This window comes from Hesperophylax consimilis, chromosome 26 (assembly GCF_061612785.1).
Source record: "Hesperophylax consimilis isolate HC1 chromosome 26, BYU_Hcon_1.0, whole genome shotgun sequence".
NCBI lineage: Eukaryota > Metazoa > Arthropoda > Insecta > Trichoptera > Limnephilidae > Hesperophylax > Hesperophylax consimilis.
This window is the reverse complement of record NC_142861.1, coordinates 3,884,444-3,906,427: the sequence shown is the minus strand read 5'-3', so window position 1 is coordinate 3,906,427 and position 21,984 is coordinate 3,884,444. Positions and strand designations below refer to the sequence as shown.

At 35.0% G+C, this 21,984-nt stretch overlaps 1 protein-coding gene across 1 annotated transcript in view; it reads right to left on the bottom strand.

Moving 5' to 3' along the window:
* The window catches only part of LOC149411004 (putative multidrug resistance-associated protein lethal(2)03659), a 98,502-nt gene that overhangs the window by 25,420 nt on the left and 51,098 nt on the right, over positions 1-21,984 (bottom strand). The window contains exons 2-4 of the mRNA XM_089647190.1: positions 16,444-16,533; positions 11,763-11,848; positions 11,361-11,505 (exon numbers count right to left, since the gene is read on the bottom strand). Of these exons, the coding sequence (XP_089503316.1) occupies positions 11,361-11,505; positions 11,763-11,848; positions 16,444-16,523 (311 nt within the window). The 5' untranslated portion in view covers positions 16,524-16,533. The remainder of the gene's footprint in view (positions 1-11,360; positions 11,506-11,762; positions 11,849-16,443; positions 16,534-21,984) is intronic.

Genomic DNA, 21,984 nt, shown 5'->3' with positions numbered 1-21,984 from the left:
AGGAATAAAAAAATCAAACAACATTTATATAAAGTGCTTCTGTTACGTAATGCGAAATAAATAAGTATTTTCAGAAGTGCAATTCAGACATAGATATCAAAATTGATGGACTTGCTCTATCAAGAAATCTGAGGTAAACCATGTAACCATATTTTTGGCACCTGAAGGGTTCGAGAATGTTTGAATAAATTATGACATTAGTCGTAAATAATTATAAGCAATAATTAGTCGCCTGAAATATAAATACAAATTGAAAATATCTCCTGAGTAAAAATAAATGCCGCCAACGGGAATTGAACCCGTGCCTTCTGATTTCCGGTCAGGTGCTCCGAAACCACTGAACTATGTCGGCTTATTTCCGACCCGCCAAATGATTCAATATGTACTAGTACCTCAATCAACAATTACTGCTTATTATATTTTTTCCACCTGTAAACAACCGACTTTATTTTTGTAGGAAAGGCTTTGTTAGTGCTAAATTTCTCACTAGATGGTGTCGAGACATATAATATCTTCATTTATTGGTGATATATTTTTGACTTGTCAATTATTGCTTATAATTATTTGTTATCCTTTATGCTATGCTATCATTTAAAAATAAAATTAGTCGTACATTGACTACTTGAGAGCGACGCTAAAATTGAGTGTGGTGGGCAAAATAACACATTTTGTAAAAGTGTAACTAAATGGTGTAACAAAATATTATTTTTTGGATATAAGCCCGAACTTTTGTTTACCTGATTTGTAGTTAAGTTTTTTATACAAAAAAAACTAGTAATTCGGAAGCAGATTTCATTTTCGACGACCGAATGGTGATATTACAATGTGAGTTGCCTGTATACACTGTCAGATTCATTTATTGACAAATCAAGGAAAGTGGGGCAGTCAAGCCGCCTCTCGTGTTGCTGTGTACCCCTTCCCCTTTAAATGGTGTAACAAAATATTATTTTTTGGATATAAGCCCGAACTTTTGTTTACCTGATTTGTAGTTAAGTTTTTTATACAAAAAAAACTAGTAATTCGGAAGCAGATTTCATTTTCGACAACCGAATGGTGATTTTACAAAGTGAGTTACCTGTATACTGTCAGATTCATTTATTGACAAATAAAGGAAAGTGGGGCGGTCACGCCGCCTCTCGTGTTGTTGTGTATCTCTTTCCCCGATTGGCTAGTTCATTAATTTGAATGTCTATAAATTCAGAGTTTGTTAATTATAAGTTGATAATATTTCAATTACAACTGAGAAAATGATATCAGGATGATTTTATTGTTTTGCTTGCTTTCTCAATCACATCTTTCAATATTTCGCATTAGGCAGCAGTCACACATATGAAGAAAGGTGTTAAAAATAATATACTTCTATTTAAATACTTACTAAACATACCATTAAATTTCTTTATGAAAATATATTGACTTAGCACAAAATTGTTAAAGATTTTTAGCACACATACAATAAAATGAAAATATGTGATATACTGTCAAAGATGGCAAGAAGATTGCTAACTAGGTACTAAAAATAACTACTATATATTGTTTTATGTGCTCAATAGCTGAATTGACATTGTTTATATAATATAATAATAAGAACAACATGTGTAAGGAGGATATATGATGCAAATGCGAATGGTAGCAGAAGTCGGGGACGCCGAAGGAAGACATGGCACGATCAAGTCAATCAGATACTCGAGTCGGGCCATGTCAAAAGTCATAATAATAGAAGAGTATGTATGATACGATGTATTAAGGTGGAAACACATTATTAAAACCCGACGCGACCCGATGAAACGCGATGCGTGTCGAGTCGAATCAAATGTATTGTTTTCTTATGACCAGAATCACACTATGAACATCCGACATGGCGTCGCGTCGGATGTTCATAGTGTGATTCTGGTCATAAGAAAACAATACATTTGATTCGACTCAACACGCATCGCGTTTCATCGGGTCGCGTCGGGTTTTAATAATGTGTTTCCACCTTTAATGTTATTTGGACCGAGTTGTTTGGCGTTCCGTCCTCTCTGCCTACCCCTGCGAGGAAACAGCGTGATGGTTAGTTAGTTGGTTAATAACAACATATTTTTCATACATAAAAGATGGTATATAGTTAGTTTAATGTTGTGTATTTTTGACAGTAAGAAAATTTGAAGTACATATTACAAGAAGTACTTGATTTGTGTTGCGTTGCCTGTGTACTGTCAGTCGTAATTGTGAATACATGTTGTAACAGCACGTACCCGTTTAACCAGCAAATTCCCGAGTAAATTTGGAGAACAAAATGTGGATGTTATTTTGCTTTCGGACAATATTTTTTTCAATCAACAACAAAAATATTTTTCCATCAGACATGGTTACTGGGTAATTGCCAGCTTGTCGCGTGATACGCACTCCGTTTCGTTCCAGCAGCACGGTAACAGACGAGTGATCCATGGCGACGAATGATAGAAAAATATATTTTTTGGTTTTAATTGAAAAAAAATATTATCGGATTGCAAAATGCTGATTAAAATTCTTCGGGTATGTGCTGACTCCTGTACACAAGGTGTCGAAGGGTAAAATGCAGAAACTTTTATACAATTTCACATTCGAAATTTCAACAGATAGATGTATGATATTGCCACTCTTCACTTTCGGCGTATTTATCGGGTAAGTTCGACTTTACGCTACAAATTTCGAAAACAATTATTTATGAATCATTCGACTGTTTTACTTGTACTATCATGAAGAATCATCTCCCGAAGTTAGTGCACTTTACCCTCAGACAATCTGCATGTTACCAATATTCATAGTATAGCGAAATGGGCTTGGAAAAAAGGTGTGTAAACATGGATTATATATCTTGGTATAGACGGAAAACATGTCTGGATGTATAGATTATTGTTGAGGTACAATGTTCTGGTAATGTTTGTACATTTGACTTCCAATAAATACTGCAATGCAATACGTCAACACGTCAATAAAGTTTAATCAATTATTGATTGTGAGGCAATTTAATACAATATGTACTGAGTGTGTCTAAAAAGACAGAAAAAATGTTAGTGAATAATAATAACACCCTTTGCGTGAATGTTTTATGGTAGTTAACAATAAAAACAGAGGAAATGTTTGGATGACTTTTTATGTTTTCTTCTTGATTTTGTATGGTTTGGGATTAATTTTACATCCAGAGTTATTTGTTTTTTATTATTGCCTGGCAACATTCATAATTTTTTATTACTAAATAATTTTATTGAAATTTATTTTTTTTTATTTTAACTGCTACCAACCGTCAGGAGCCAGTGAGACTATGGCATCCCCAAATGTGTGTTGTGAGGCTGAAGGTAGTGCGGAGGGAAGAAGATGAGAAAGAGGATGGTGGGAAAGTACCTAGATATTCAGATCTAGTTACCAAACACTTCAAGCAACGTTTCAATTCTGAATTAATATTCCTGTGGTCTTTCACCAGGGATATACTAAGAGTAACGTCCTCTTTAGAATGTGCCGCAAATATGTTATATATATTTATATTTTAAATGGATAAATTGTGAAATAACACAAATTAAATTTAACCTGCGACATCTGGATTGCTAGTCGAGAGCCTTACCCCTCAACAGCGGAGATTGTCCTGTGATAAGTTGTAAATTTTATTTTAGTAGATAATGGATATTTCAAAGCTTCATAGCTCATGTAGGAAATAAAAACTGAAACTAATTGTATTGGGCTAGAAAATTGAGACAGAAATAGCTGTGAAAATCACATCATGTTTGAGAATTTTTAACTGATTCAGAATACAGTCTGATTTATAGATGTTTATATTATTGAAAAATATATTGTTTCGATGATAGTGTTAAACTACCGAAGATATGATAGATTGTGTTTAAGTACCGAAGTTATGATCGATAGTGTTTAACTACCGAAGTTATGATAGATAGTGTTTAACTACCGAAGTTATGATAGATAGTGTTTAACTACCGAAGTTATGATAGATAGTGTTTAACTACCGAAGTTATGATCGATAGTGTTTAACTACCGAAGTTATGATAGATAGTGTTTAACTACCGAAGTTATGATAGATAGTGTTTAACTACCGAAGTTATGATAGATAGTGTTTAACTACCGAAGATATGATAGATAGTGTTGAACTACCGATGTTATGATAGAAAGTGTTGAACTACTGAAGTTATGATGGATAGTGTTTAATTACCGAAGTTATGATAGATAGTGGAGTGTAGAAGTTTTGGTATTTATGTGTTTTATCCAAAGATTAAATGTATCAAAGTTGTAAAAAAAAAAGAAAGATTCAGAATATTATATGTTTTAACAAATGCGATAAATTATACCAAAAGAATCATAATTGTTAGTCTATCTAGTCTAAAATACCTAACATGCTGTAACTAGCATATCACTATGGTTTTACTGTTCCTAAATTAAGTCAAAAATGAATATATCCAAAAGATGGTCCACGGAAAACAGATCATAATATTGACAAACTTCATTTTGCCATGGACCGCCCTGTGTTACTGAAGTACAAAATGATTGATAAACCACTACTGATACAACGAAACCCATCAAATAATATCCATTACAAATAACCCTTTGGATGCCATCCTTCTTAACCTTGACGATGTCATCCATTACCGATTATTCCCGTGCGGAAATGTCGCATATGTGATCCATGAAGTGTCACTAAAACACATGTACATTGTGTCAAAATGTACCAAGCGACAACATGAAATGCCACTGCTTATGAACAATGTCCCCTCTAAGGAGTGCGGGTGTGCGGCCACACAACTGTTAAGAATTGTCCGCACACATGTTTGCATCTTCCGCACACATCTTGAAGAATCTCCAATATGAAGGAACATTATCGGACAAGAAAATAGTTTTTTGTGATGCAGTTATTATTTTGTGGTTCATTAACTTGATTACTTAAATGTATCTTTGCGTGTTTGCGCACTAGCCTCTTTATTCCCATCAAATCTTGCACAGATAAGTTGAGAGGCCGCACACACAATGAAAAAATTAGAGGGAACATTGCTCATAAATCTATGTTATATTATTATTTAATTTTACATCATTCCGCACACTATGTCGTCTAGGAGGAAGCAGTGCAGAGGATCTCTTTACCAAGAAGACCAAGGGCTGAACGCTGTCACATTATTCCACAACCGAGCTGTTAAATACAAGAATGAGTTGTTAAAAAACCCATTCTCGTGCGGCAAACATTCAACAGGTTTACAAATGTTGGACAAGCGTTTGGCATACCATTCGTCTGTACAATAATAACACATTGTTGCCGAGAAGGGATAACGAAATTGAAAAATATTTATCGATACACCATCTGAAGGCAGAAACAAGTCCAAATAAGTGAGATTGATATATTCACGTTTTAAAGTTTTTAATGAAATTGGAAAATATAACAACAATTAAAAACAAAAGAGATTTTTTCATTGATTAACAAATTAATGCGGTTCGTCTAGCATAAAGAATACAAGAAGGGAATAAGTGAATTGAATCCTTTTTTGAACCGTCATCAATAATGAATGGTTAAAATTCCGTGAAGAAATTTGGACGATATCGTTAAAATTCAAACAAAAACACATACGTAGATTTTAGCATGACAAACAACCGTCAACAACGTATTGCCAGCACAACAGTAAAACATATGTAGATCTTTGCGTGACAAACAATCGTTAACAACGTATTGCCAGCACAACAGTAAAACATATGTAGATCTTTGCGTGACAAACAATCGTTAACAACGTATTGCCAGCACAACAGTAAAACATATGTAGATCTTTGCGTGACAAACAATCGTTAACAACGTATTGCCAGCACAACAGTAAAACATATGTAGATCTTTGCGTGACAAACAATCGTTAACAACGTATTGCCAGCACAACAGTAAAACATATGTAGATCTTTGCGTGACAAACAATCGTTAACAACGTATTGCCAGCACAACAGTAAAACATATGTAGATCTTTGCGTGACAAACAATCGTTAACAACGTATTGCCAGCACAACAGTAAAACATATGTAGATCTTTGCGTGACAAACAATCGTTAACAACGTATTGCCAGCACAACAGTAAAACATATGTAGATCTTTGCGTGACAAACAATCGTTAACAACGTATTGCCAGCACAACAGTAAAACATATGTAGATCTTTGCGTGACAAACAATCGTTAACAACGTATTGCCAGCACAACAGTAAAACATATGTAGATCTTTGCGTGACAAACAATCGTTAACAACGTATTGCCAGCACAACAGTAAAACATATGTAGATCTTTGCGTGACAAACAATCGTTAACAACGTATTGCCAGCACAACAGTAAAACATATGTAGATCTTTGCGTGACAAACAATCGTTAACAACGTATTGCCAGCACAACAGTAAAACATATGTAGATCTTTGCGTGACAAACAATCGTCAATAACGTATTGCCAGCGCAACAGTAAAACATATGTAGATCTTTGCGTGACAAACAATCGTTAACAACGTATTGCCAGCACAACAGTAAAACATATGTAGATCTTTGCGTGACAAACAATCGTTAACAACGTATTGCCAGCACAACAGTAAAACATATGTAGATCTTTGCGTGACAAACAATCGTTAACAACGTATTGCCAGCACAACAGTAAAACATATGTAGATCTTTGCGTGACAAACAATCGTTAACAACGTATTGCCAGCACAACAGTAAAACATATGTAGATCTTTGCGTGACAAACAATCGTCAATAACGTATTGCCAGCGCAACAGTAAAACATATGTAGATCTTTGCGTGACAAACAATCGTTAACAACGTATTGCCAGCACAACAGTAAAACATATGTAGATCTTTGCGTGACAAACAATCGTTAACAACGTATTGCCAGCACAACAGTAAAACATATGTAGATCTTTGCGTGACAAACAATCGTTAACAACGTATTGCCAGCACAACAGTAAAACATATGTAGATCTTTGCGTGACAAACAATCGTTAACAACGTATTGCCAGCACAACAGTAAAACATATGTAGATCTTTGCGTGACAAACAATCGTTAACAACGTATTGCCAGCACAACAGTAAAACATATGTAGATCTTTGCGTGACAAACAATCGTTAACAACGTATTGCCAGCACAACAGTAAAACATATGTAGATCTTTGCGTGACAAACAATCGTCAATAACGTATTGCCAGCGCAACAGTAAAACATATGTAGATCTTTGCGTGACAAACAATCGTTAACAACGTATTGCCAGCACAACAGTAAAACATATGTAGATCTTTGCGTGACAAACAATCGTTAACAACGTATTGCCAGCACAACAGTAAAACATATGTAGATCTTTGCGTGACAAACAATCGTTAACAACGTATTGCCAGCACAACAGTAAAACATATGTAGATCTTTGCGTGACAAACAATCGTCAATAACGTATTGCCAGCGCAACAGTAAAACATATGTAGATCTTTGCGTGACAAACAATCGTTAACAACGTATTGCCAGCACAACAGTAAAACATATGTAGATCTTTGCGTGACAAACAATCGTCAATAACGTATTGCCAGCGCAACAGTAAAACATATGTAGATCTTTGCGTGACAAACAATCGTTAACAACGTATTGCCAGCACAACAGTAAAACATATGTAGATCTTTGCGTGACAAACAATCGTTAACAACGTATTGCCAGCACAACAGTAAAACATATGTAGATCTTTGCGTGACAAACAATCGTTAACAACGTATTGCCAGCACAACAGTAAAACATATGTAGATCTTTGCGTGACAAACAATCGTTAACAACGTATTGCCAGCACAACAGTAAAACATATGTAGATCTTTGCGTGACAAACAATCGTCAATAACGTATTGCCAGCGCAACAGTAAAACATATGTAGATCTTTGCGTGACAAACAATCGTTAACAACGTATTGCCAGCACAACAGTAAAACATATGTAGATCTTTGCGTGACAAACAATCGTTAACAACGTATTGCCAGCACAACAGTAAAACATATGTAGATCTTTGCGTGACAAACAATCGTTAACAACGTATTGCCAGCACAACAGTAAAACATATGTAGATCTTTGCGTGACAAACAATCGTCAATAACGTATTGCCGGTGCAACAACAATACTTAGATCGTAATACGTAGATCTTAGCGTGACACACCCAACTGTGGCAATATATAACTTGAAAAATAGTTTTTCGGACTTGTTTCTATTTCGAACTGATAATATATCGATATGTAAATAGTCAGTTATTGTATCGAGAGGTTCCTATTATAAAATTCCCAATGTGATGATTTTTAAATCTACCAGAATGTTTCTATGCATGTCACTATCGATGAATCAAATCAAATATTAGTGAATGAAAACTGAAGAAATATATTCACTTATTGTTACATGGAATCGTTGGACTCCGAGTAGGTCCCGTTCCCATCCGTTGCATTCCTCGAGTAGTTGGAGGGCAAACTTTCTGTTTTTAACAGCTCATCATTGCTGTGCTCAAAAAATCTTACAACGAAACACAAGAACACTGGCTGAACTATTCTAGAATAAATGTTGAAAAAAAAATAATACACATTAATTTACACATAAAGCGTTAAATTATTAAATATGGCAACATTAATTTTAACCGCCACCTGAAAATATAATATGTACACATCAAATTATAATGGAAGCGTTACATTATTAAATATGCTACATAATGCTGAAAAAAATTATATATTTTAAATTACAAAACTAGGGTTAAATTATTAATTATGGTAACATTCATTTTAACCACCACCACAATTTTTTTTTTTATGCTGATAAACTAATTGAGTTCTGCCACCAGTGGTAATTTGGCAACCCCAATATTGGGGAATATTGTCAATAAATAATGTGGGATGGGGAATTTGGGAAGAAGCTATTCATTTTGGGTTACTAAAAATAGTAAAAGCCACATCAAGCAATGTTTTCACAGAATCTACATATTAAATTCATACTGTATTTTTTTCTTCTCAAAAACAAAACAATTTTATATTTATATCACTGCCTTTCATGTTGATTTGAATGAAAACCAATGTAGCCACTGACTTAATACCTTTTGGTTCTAGCCCAATTAGCAAGCGCTCTGTCTCTCTTACGCTTACCATTGCATATCACCATCCCATTTGAATTTCATAATTTTTATTTTTTACACTTTTGACTGGTCAGTAGCTGAGTTGGCATCGCGTTTGGGTTCCACCCAGGCGTAGCACATTCAATTCCTTGGCTGGGTAAGTCCTCCATCACAACACAAGCAACATTTTCAGCTTACTGTGGTGGTAGTAGGAGATTTTCAAATATTGTCAGGTTCGTAACCCGGGAATGTTTGTCTTTCTTTTTAAAAATTAAATTAAACCTTAACTCATTAATTTCTGTCATGGCATTTGTCAACTTTGGGGATGCTGTGTGGAAGGGTATTTTTGAGGAGAGGAAGGAGAGAGGTCTTGAAGAGACTCATGTTATAGGAGGGAGGAAACGCAAAGGTTGGCAAATAGTTCCATAGCCAAGCTGTTGAACCCAACTACTGTGCAGTTGTTGAAACAACCCGTTCTAATGTGACAATCGTCAACCATGCACAAATGTTTGGCGTGTTTCCTGACTATGCGCCGGTGCCGAAGAAATCAATGACGTTAGTTCCTCGGAGCATCTTCCATTGAAATAGGTTGAACAGGTAGAACATTGACAACATTCCCACCTGTCACCTGTGCTGTAAAGATTGCAATTCGTGGGTCTTCGACCCGAGTATGACAAGGGGAAGAAGATGAAATTAGATAAAAGAGGGATTCAAAGAGGATTTCTTATTTAACTGATTGAAGAGATGTTGCTATGCAATAATAAAAAAATAATCAAAACGATTTAAAATTGTCCGCGCAATTTATCGAACCAATCACTTTAGATAGACCAATTTAGCTTCAGTGAATTGCCATTTATAGCAAGCATGGGTGACTTTTTAATTTACTTTAATTTCTCATGCCCCACAATTGTTTACTATAATTATTCATTCACCGACACATGTTCAGTACAGCAGAACCGCATTGAAGGCAGCAATGATTTAATTTAGACAGATCACTATTTAGATACATCTGTAATGTATCATCTTGGACACATCTTTTCTCGTTCTCTATTTTATTTGTATTTTAGTATTTTTTTCATTTGTATTTTTTTAAAGAAAGACTTAACATTCTTGTGTTACGAACAACCTAATTAATATTTCAATTCCTTGATGAAGGACTTAGCAAGCACAGGATTGAACCTGCGATGACTGGGTGGGAACGTGACCCATTTGTTCAATCGACTACTAACCATATCAAATAGTATCACAAGTTTAAAAAAAACACAATTGCATGCTACACCGTAGAAGTATTCCAATTGCCTAGTGGGAATACGGGATCCTTATTTGAATGTTGTGAGGCTGAAGAAGACAGTGGGAGAAGGGAAAGGGGAAGGTGAGGTAAATACAACAATGCTAAAGCCATTTCATGCAATGTTATGATTCAAAATGGCGGTGTCGGTGTCCCACCAAGGCGACACCAACTAACTATCTTCCAATCTGGAATATAAATTAAATTAAACGTTATTTGTGTTTCGAATCAGCAACTTTTAGGTCCAGAGACAAAGAACATTCCACTCTGCCAGTCAGTTAATCAGTACCTAGCAGACATATAAATAATAAAAATCACCAAACAAATAGTTGGATATAATACACTGATTCTAAAGTAAAATAAAAACTGAAGTCTTTAATTTAGATAGGCCAATAAAGTTAATTATCTCTTCAAGAAAGAATTTCTATTTGAAAAAGTAAGAAAAAAATGACCTTACTTCGAGCATACCAATCAGATTATATCTTCAGTGGTCACTCCATCCCAACAACAAGCTATGGTGTATATTGAAATAGCTAAAAATTCACATCCACAACAGCTTTGCACAATAATTGAGGAGAGTTTTTTAAAACTCGATATAATTTTTAGTTTTTTTTTTTCAATTGTTTTGTATCTAAGTGAGTAAAAACAATAATAAAACTCATATACTATTAATTTTCAAATAATGTGAATTGATTATAAACATAAGAGTAATAAATAAGTACAGTTTAGCCACAAAAAAAAAGGAATATATGTAACTGGGTAAAGCATTTACCGATTTTAAAAAAACGCTTTTCAATTAGGTAACTGGACAAAACAGAATGCAATAAACTAATACGTTATAGATAGGTTAGGTTAGGGTTATAGGTTAGGTTTGTTGTTTGTTTGTTATTTTTCTTAATTTTGTCGTGGAAGAGTACAATGACCAGCCTAAGAAGAGGCCATTTGGTTGTATCATTCCGGCCACTGGAACATGGTTAATATTTACCTCAGTCCGCACTCCATGACGAAGAGAATGAAGCCGTACATAGCACACTCCCAGCCGTAACATCGGATTATGACCCGCAGCAGACTTGGAGACTTTCTCTTGGTTTCATCCTCCCATAATTTCTCAAATTTATCTCCGAGACGATCTGAAAACAGACAAAATGTGTAAATGATTATTTGCGAAGAGTGGTCTTGCAATGTGGCAATCAAAAAGCAAAGCAGATTGGCGTGGCGAGCGACCATAGCAGCGACAGTCCATCTCCATTTTTGCGTTGCGAGAACTTGACTCGAGACGCCCGGTCTACACAATTTATATATCTATGGTTTATGCCAAAACGGCGGCGGTGCGATCGATCTATCACCGACTGCAAAACCATGTCAAGCTGTAGATAAATATTCTTACTTGATTTGTGGTCCTTGAGAGGCTGGTAGAGGTCAGTCACCTCCAGATCTCTCTTGAATCCCTTCCAGAATAGTGGAATTACCCATCTGTAAAGGAGATGGAAAGCAGAATTAGAAGAAAAGTTAAATTAAAGAATCAATGATAAAAAACATACATAGATAGGGTAAATTAGACTATGATTGCCCACAACTGGTGATTGCCCACTATAACTTTGATTGTTCTCTTCTCACTAACGTATGTAAATGTTTCACCGAAATCTAACTCTATTAGTTCAATGTGAATTGAAAAACTGCCATATCAGCACAAACAGCCACATTATTGAAAAGTGAAATCAGATTTTGTGAAGGGCGTCAAAGTTTTATTTTTATTTTTTTAGGTATTTCATACATTTTCTTAATGCTTTACCTTTATTATTGATATTAAAACAATATCAATAAGTGTGTACCATCTTCAGGTGGTTTTGTTGAATTACAAAAGTGGGCAATTATTGTCATTAGTGTTGCTTTCACTAGGAACATATGGGCAATCACCGTACAATTAGCTATTGTTTTATTTAAAAAAATTGTAATTATGTTATGGTGTAAAATAATCAATAGAAATATTTGATAGGTAAATGAAATATTATGCATTTATTTTTTTGTAATATGGTGGGTATATATACAAACCTAGACCCATTCAAAGTCACAATTTATTTAAGCGGTCAATCATTACCCATTTTACACTATTAAAAAAAAAAAACAGAGATGGAAAGGCTGATGGAGATATTGAAATAAGGGTAAATGCAGATAACTCCATTAATGAAGGACTGAACGCAGTTGGCGCTAACAAAAAATGTCCAAAGAAGCGAAGCTAGCAGTCCACAATGAAGTGCGGATACCTACCCTGATGCATGGCAGTAAGGCATGGAGTTCTCAGAGGAAGGATTAAAATAGACTGAATGCTGTGGAAATGAGATTCCTGAGGCATGTGCGGTAAAACCATGTATGATAGTGTGAGAAATGTGAAGATTTGCAAAGAATGCAAGGCTGATGTACGAATAAGTTAAAGAAAAGAAAATGTTTGGGCATGTAGAGTGAATGAACAAAGAAATGAGTGTAAGGATGATGCGAATGTGAATGATAGAAGAAACCGGGGATGGCCGAGTAAGACGTGGCACAATCAAGTGAACCAAATATTTGAGTCGGCCATCTAAAGAGTCTGAATAAGAGACGTAATATGAATGTGAATGAGGTAAGAAGTGCGTGCTTTGACCGAGTTGTTTGGGGGTCTGTCCTCTCTGCCTACCCCTGCGGAGAAACGGCGTGATGTAAGTCAACAGAAATTTAAATTATAATAATATATGACAAGCCAGGTAGATTTAGTTATGATTATTATTAATGAATGAATGAATGAATTAGTAATCTAATACTAGATAAATTATCTATAAATTTATTGTAAGATATAAATGAATGTGTCATAATGACGTGAATGAGTAAACGAACAGGTGATTAGTTATCTACGTAATTATGCAAACTATGTTTATTACTATTAGTTCTGGGAACAGTAGACGGCGCGTACAAAAAAGTATGTTTCTAATTTTCTCTTGTAATAAAAACCAAAATTTCTTCTAAAATCATTCATCACATTTGTAAGTAGGTAGGTACTTAAATACCTACCTACTTAATTATTATACAGGGTGTATCGGCACGTACCCGACAAACTTTAACCAGCTATTCCTTAGCACATTTGGAGTAAAAAATGTTATGGGCACTTTGCTGTCCGGTAACATTTTTTTTTTAATAAAAAAATTATTATTCATATTTTCACCACATGTCACCAATGTTTTATCCTTGGTCAAAGTTTGAAAACCCATCTGGCAATATTTTGTTCGAGTTTCGTTGAATAATGTACGTACGTGCCTACGTTGGCGCGCTTTTACAATCACAACGATATGGCACGGCACCATTCGTCTCATTTTTAACTATTATTATTTAGTGTGTACGAAAGAGCGAGGACACTTTTTGACACACTTGCTAATAACAGCTGTTGAACGCGAGAAACAACGCAAATGACAGTGACGGAGTGTGGATTTTTTTTTTTTTTTTTTTTTAATGGAAAAAAAATGTTACCGGACAGCAAAGCGCCCATAACATTTTTTACTCCAAATGTGCTGAGGAATAGCTGGTTAAAGTTTGTCGGGTACTTGCCGATACACCCTGTATACCTTATATTTCTTTTGGTTCCAAGATATTTCATCAAAATGACAGTTAAACACGCCTTTAAAAGGTGGTATAGTCATTAAAAGTGATAAAACTAGGTTAAATAGTTACTTACGTAACCTATTTTGTTTCATCACTTTTCATGACTTTATATCACTGTTTGTAGGTGTGTTGTTGAACTGTCATTTTGATGAGACCCGGTCATCATTTCTTTTATTTCTCGCTTGGAATTATACAATTTATCCAAAGAAACGTCACTATCTCGTTACAATTTATTTTTAAAATTTTCTCGAGGCAGGTAGGAGGGTATCATAATATTGTTAAAATGCGAATAAGAAAGTTTAAAAAAACACTAATCATTAAAATGGCCACCATCTTGAAACGGAACGCACAAACATAATTAGAAGACGAAATGCAAATTGCAGTTAATAAATTGCATTATGTCTAAAAATATTAAAATCCCAATCAGAAGTATATACCTATCAACATTAAAAATATATATTTATGTGAATACTGCACAAGAGTCCCAATTTCTCCCAATCGTCTGAAGCCAGTGAGACTATGTCATTCCCAATTGGGGTAGGTAATGTGAGGCTGAAGGTAGTGGGGAGGGGAAGGAGATGGGAAAAACCAAGCTGGGGATACATTATGACATGGTGGAACAAAAAATAATAATTCGAAATGGTGGTCGAAACGTGTTGAAGTGTTATTCCCGCCCCGAATATTCATACGAATTATTTAAATCTATGCCAAAATTGAATAATTTAGAATATTTAAAATGGCGACTATAAAATAATGAATTATTTTCTTGATTTCATTTTTGTGTTATTATGCCATGACACGCTTCCTGACATGTTTCGGATAGAGTTACAGTTGTTGTGAAGTGTGTCCCAAACACAATCTACACACCTGCACTGATGATGAACACGGCAACGCTGTCCAAAAAGTTGGTCAAAGAAGGAGGAAGCGCAACACGGCACAATAACCCAAAAATAAATCACGAAAATACTTTTGAAGCAGAAAATCTTAAATCATAAAAATAATTTTATTATACATATAGGTTTTTCTCCTACTTGTATTTATTGAAGAGATAATATTTACACTTCGTATTATTTAATATATTTTTTTGCATTAAGGCCCCGTAGTAAGCGTTCAAAGATGGTTTGAAAAGGAGATATGTAAACACGAATGTTAGAGGGAGCAAGCTATATTTAAAAAAAAAACGATAATAATTAAGCGACAATGGTAAAAATATTTAATAAAACACGACTCGTTTGAAATAGAGCAAAAATCTCTTGACAAATGCTTTAGTTTCATTTAAAGATACAATGTGATTTTTTTCATGCCTATAATATATTAAATAACAGAACAAAACGTGTTTTTAATAATTTTCGGAGCTTACTTAGTGATTTTTTTCTATCGGTGGAATTTCATATCATTAACGTTTTGGCATAACAAATGTGTAGATATTATCTTCAAAATTAACTTTTATTTTTAACTTAAATACTTAAGGACTTAACTTGAAACTTGTTATAGTATGGTAGAAATCGGGTATGCGGGGCTTAAGATAGGTTAATCTATTAAAAGGACCTCCCGTTTCTGAACAGGGTCAAAGTTACAGAGCGGAAGATAGAATATACTCTTAGTATAGTAGCTCTGATCCAGAAATGAAGGGTAACATTTTTTTCAATTCAAAACAATATGCACATCTCTTCTGACCCGTAGATGGTTCATACCGAGCATGCCCAAGAGAAAGTCAGTAGGATAGAGCCACGGGTAGTAGCCATACTCCCTCAGGTAGAGGAATCTCAGAAATTTCTTCTGCACTCTCTCCAACATGAGGGAATACTTCACCTGATGTGGGCTCCAAACCACCGACCCACTCTCAAGGCTACTCCTAACCAACGCAATGTATAGCACTTGGAGAACCCGGGTTTCTCTAAAATTCGTCGCAGTGCGTAGGACGAAGCCCAGCATTTTCAGTGAAGCACTACACGTCATTTCGATATGAGTATGAAATGTCAGCCTACTATAAAACATGATGCCAACATCTTTCATAGTGGAGACACGTTTTAAACTTCGGGCATTCATGGTATACCGGTAAAACCAAGTATGACGTGTCCTTGTGAAAGAAAGAATGAAACATTGAATTAAATCCGATTCCGTTTACTCCAGTCAACAATTCTATCAATGTCCGATTGGAGTCGAAAGCAGTCTTCTAAAGTTTGAATTTCCAAGAATAGTTTTAGGTCATCAGCAAAAAGAAGTGACCTAGAATGCAAAATATTTTCTGTAATATCGTTAATAAAAATCAGAAAGAGGAGCGGTCCTAAATTAAAGCCCTGTGGAACGCCCGAGAGCACAAGGAATAATTTTGACAAGAATATTCCATGAGATACAAATTGCTTTCTTCCAGTAAAATAGCTGGCAAAGAATATGAGAAACCGTAACATTAGAGATTAGAGGATAGAAGGGTAACTTACGTAAATGTGAGAGAGGAGAGGGGGTTGCTAGTGGCACGGGGGTTGGGCTGCAGACCCTCTTTCTTCTTGTCGGTGTCCATCACACCCTATCTGTAACAAACAAACATACAAACAATTACTTTACACAATCATTACATTTATAAGCAAATGTTTCTAAATTAAAAAGAAAACATATCTCTGAAATACTTATACCAGTGGCGGTTCGTGAGCAAGAGCGGTAAGATTTAAAAAAATGAACAATGTTTTTTTTTAAAGTATAATACATCTAAGTGTTCCTAAGATGCTTTGACTGAGGATTGAACCTTCCTTCCCAGGAACTGGAGTCGACAACTCTACCAACTTCGCCAATTGCCGATCGGGTAAGACCGACATTTATTTCGTATATTAACTACTGTAATGTCATCCGATTTCAGAGAAATGCGTATATGTCCGTGCGTGTGTACGTGATTGCCACCAAAAGTTTATAGAATGCATCGTCATCGACAACGAGTCTATTTGCTGAGTTTCAGCTCGATTGGATGCCGGTAAGTGGGTTGATTTCCGCCTCCAAGATTTGCATTAATTCATTATCGAAACAAAAAAAAATCAAATAAATGTATTTAGAAATTGAAAGAATTAAGTACATACATTTTTTTTTATTTCTCCTTAACGATTTTAAATTTATATACGACAAATTTATCTTTCAACGTAAATTGGTCGTTTTTTAATTTAAATTTAAGACTATCAAAATGTTTTTTTAGTAAATTTTTTTTTATTTAACTTTAAAATAATTGTCTAATTTGCCTGTAAAAATCTTAAAATATCTATATTTTATAATTTCAATCACAAATAAATAGTACGTATCTGTAATAGATATTGACTACACTATTCGATTAAAAAAATATTATTCAATTTGGTCAAGTGTTTTGGCCTAAAATTCAAATTTAAGTTTTGTATGATACTGCGATGATGTCCGGTCAAAATGGAAAGGGCAAAGGGAATATCAAGAGACACGGTCGCTCCTCGATAAAACATGGGGGACCCCAGCGACCCCTTTCGGGTACGTAAAGGTTAACGACCAAACACGACCGTAAACAAAGCGGGAATGTACGGAATTCACAATTGTACAACATTAAACAAATCGATATTAAAATCGGTAACCACCATCCACCTTCGTTATTGTTACCAATTTAAATAGTAGTTCTTATCTGCCTTAGATATTGCAAAATCTAAATATTTACTAGATCGTGTATAAACCTTACAAAAACGATTTGAATGGGTCGTAAAATGGACATTTTAATCTGATTAAAATAACGGCGACTGGCAAAGGCATAAGGCTGTAAACTTTAGCGATCAGTCGTTAATGAACGAACCGCGTGCTTTTTGACCAGCCATATTTGCTCCCTGTAGACCGTACCATGGCTCAATTGAACGGTTACTCGTTTGTATCAGGAGACATTTTAGAAAAATATCGCAATTAAAATTATCCAATTATTAATTTTTATTACATACTTAGAGAAATGAACGACGTTTGACAGTCCGATATCTGGACTTGGACATATGTACCTACACGTACTAACTATCTAGCGTCTTATTTTTCTCGTGGCGGCGGCGTACAGGTACGAGTCCTTTGCACGAAGGTGTCGTCTCCCACCCGGCATGCCTCTTGAAGTCCCGAAAGCCCTTTTGGGCGGAAGGAGAGAGGTTCCTCCGATTACCTCTCACACCAGAAGATAGGTGGAAACTTGAGTGGCAAACGGCCAACGTGAGAAATGCCCATCTCATACAGGACCCCACCGAGAGAGAGCCTGGGTTCTCATTGCCTCGCAAAACCTGCTCCGCCATCAATAGGTTAAGGTGCTCCCATGATGCACAGATGGGGCCTTAAAGAGTCGGCGATGTGTGAATGTGGTGCGGTGCAGACCACCAATGTCCGCTCCATTCATTCCCCGGCGGGATTGATGAGGTCCACATGGCGACGCCTGAGGCCCTAGACTGGCTCTCAGACGTAGATGTCCCCCTCTGACCACCCAACCATACGAAAGAAGAAGAAGACAGGTACGAGTATTTCCTTTTCCGTGTTCAATAGGAGGCAGTACTGCTTTGAAACACGCACGGGTTTGTTACTGACTAAGTACTGCCTCCTATTGTACACAGAGAAGGAAATACGCTACCGGTACCACGAGCAGTACGATCATTCATAAGCAGTGGCGGCTCGTGACTTTTGGGTTACTAGAGTGCTAATATTACTAAAAATGGCTTAATTGATGTTGTTGTAGCTGAAAATGATTTTTTTTTTTTTTTAGAAAAATTGATTTTTTGTATGAAGATTTTCAGGAATTCCGTGCGGCGCACGGCGATACTGAAATTTCCTGAAAATCTTCATACAAAAAATCGATTTTCGAAAAAAAAAAAAAAAATCATTTTCAGCTATAACAACATCAGAAATGCCATTTTTTATAATATTAGCACTCTATTACACCCAAAAGTCACGAGCCGCCACTGTTCATAAGCCGTATCGGGCGAGCACAGTATTCTCATTGCTCATACGCTCTGAGCTCACGGCTCTCGTTCAATTTATTTATTTATTTATTTATTAGATACAAATAATTACATACATATTAAGGAAGCTTTGGCTGTCCAACTAGGAAATTTTCCCGTTTTAGGACAGCTAAATTGCCTGGTTTAGTTAACATTTGTACACGCTGCTGTTATGAATTATATTTCCATACTATACATTAATAGTTAAGCTAGTAATATATAGTCTTTATAAATATATATTTATCAAAGTAATCAAAATAAAAACTTTTTCAGACATATTTGTACACCCGAATATTAGTTTTTTTTATGAAAACACCTGATAAATTTTATCAAGGTACATGTAATAATATGCATAATTAAGGAACACTGTATCAGGGTACATTATAACATATTGAATTAATTCAATTTATAGTTACAATATAAGAAAAATATTAGGTGGGTTTCTTAATTTGATCGCTGTTACTGTGCTGTGTATTAATTTACATAATTAAGGTACATATAATATAATATACATAATCAAGAAAAATATACACAAGGTACATGAAAACATATTGTATAAACATTATCAATCACAAAAAAAATTTGAATCGGTTCTTTGAGCCGTAAGGAAAATATTGAGCCGGTACCGTGGCTCCCGCTCTTAATACAATGAGCCATGACTCATCGCTAGGGAACTTGGAGAATTTCTTATTGCATTATCTTTTCTGCGTGTTGATATTTCAGTTCAGTTTATGCATTGAAGCCGCGTTCGCAGAAGACGTCATTTATCGCAACGTGATATTCTTGTCTAGCGTACGAAATCTTACAGAACTTAGCTAGTTGTAGAACAGATATTTTAGCGGCCCCTTTGCCCAGAAGATTGGTTTAGGAGCAACTAAGGCCTGCCATTATTAAAAATATATTCATTATTGATCAATAGCAGTTATTTTAACATCATAATGACGGAAGCCTCTAAAAATTTCATGATTGAAAGAAACTTGGGTCATTCCATGATTACCCACATTACAAGAGACTCAAAGATGTCAATGTAAATAATATTATTATTACATCACGGAAAAGAATAAATAAATACAAAATTTTATAAATTATGGCAACTATAATTAGGTATTCATAAAAAAGACATATAAACTAGGAGTTCAGTGAAAAATATCTGTGAACAAAAGTGTGTTTCTAATTTTTCTTACTTAATAAATCGAAACCAAAATTTCCTCTAAAATCATAAAATTTTTAAGTAGGTACTTAAACACCTTGATACAAAACTTCAAACCATAATATTTTACGCATTTTTTTTTAAATTTCCAAATTTGGAATTCTACAATCTGTCCAAATAAATTTCACCATCTCAATGACAATTGTTATTTTTACAAACTTTCTTCAGGCCGGTAGGCACCATAATATTGATTATTCCGATTTGACAGCTCCTAGTAAAAACCAAGATCATAAGAAATCCGACAGGATAAAAAGGTTGTATCGATCTTGGATAGGAACCGGAACGTAACAAAAGAAATTTGCGATGATGAATTGCGAAATGGTCGAGTTAAATCACGACTTCGCTACGCTCAATCAAAACTTCGTGGTTTCGCCGGAGTTTTAAACACTCTACTTTTTCTAGTTGAACAGTCCAAAAATATGAAACAATAAAGCGTCTTGCCTAAATTACGACAGGTAAACGGATGTTTCAAAGCTCCATAGCTCATGATAGAAATTAAACCAGTTCATCTAGATATCCAAGACGAAAAAAATCAGTGCAAATGTCGTGTGATGCAAACTGATTTTCTTCTTTACAGGTAAGAATTATTTTTTAACATTTACTCACTACAGGAGGTTTCCCTCAGGGCCTATGTCATCTTTGGGGATGCTGTATGGGGGGTCTTTTTCAAGGAAAGAAAGGAGAGAAGTTCTGAGAAGGTAAAAGGTATGAGGGTTGGGTAGGGATGTAGGGATCAATCGGTCCTCTCCATATCTGGCACGCAATTGCAATGCAAACTCCAAATAAATGGAATATTTCTGTACGTATCCCAAACTAAAAACTGTTTTTGAAAGGTGCTTTTGAATTCTATTATTAGAAATCAACTTATAATTTTGTTAAATACAAAATTTGAAGGTAAACATGAACATTTTTTTAAATTGCTTGTTTAAACACTGAATTAAAATGACTGATAGCCAAATTTTTTCAAACAAATGTACAATAAAAGTTATGATAACCTAACTTTTTTGTCGTTTCATATAAAAATAATAAAAAAATCACAAAGTTTCATAAATTTTACTTAAATTGCAGTCGGAACCTTTGGTTTCAAAGAGGAGTACATTTTAATTATTCTGTGGTTAACTTCTATGTTTGAATATAAAGTGTGGTTGTTTTTCTTTCTAACACCGTTTAGTCCATATTTCTAACTATGAAGGCAAGGGAGATACGACGATTTCTATGAGCTGTTCCGACAAGCGAACAAATTGACTCAATGGGTAATAGCTATTTGTTCCCAAAACCGAACAAATTATCCCGAGGGGTTAAATTTATCAACTTGGTATTTACCACTAATCTGTACGTGGGCAGTTTTGTGGTTATGTTACAACCTTTAGTATTATTTTGCCGTTATATTGTATTATTTTCGTTGTGCGACCTATTTCTTTATTTAACTTCAGCAGGTATAATTAAAAAAAATAAACACCTTGATGTTCATGCTTCAAGCCCCCTTTATACAATAATAAATACATCAGTATTGTCAAGGGCGTAATTACAAACTGACAGCTTGCTTGCTTGTAGCGCAGTGTTAAAAAGGCCAGGCGCCACCAATGTGTCACCACGCCGAGAATTGAACTCCCATGCGAATAAGGCTTTAGTTGGAAAAATCAATATCGGTTGAGTTTCGTAATGGTTAATTGGAAAGGGAAATAAGGAAAATAATCTGGAAATAAACATAGCTCCTCTAGTTTCTAGTTCCAGTTTAATCTAATAGAGTGTTAAGAAAATTAAATGCAATGGGCAACATACATACATAATAGAATCAAATTTCCTTTACA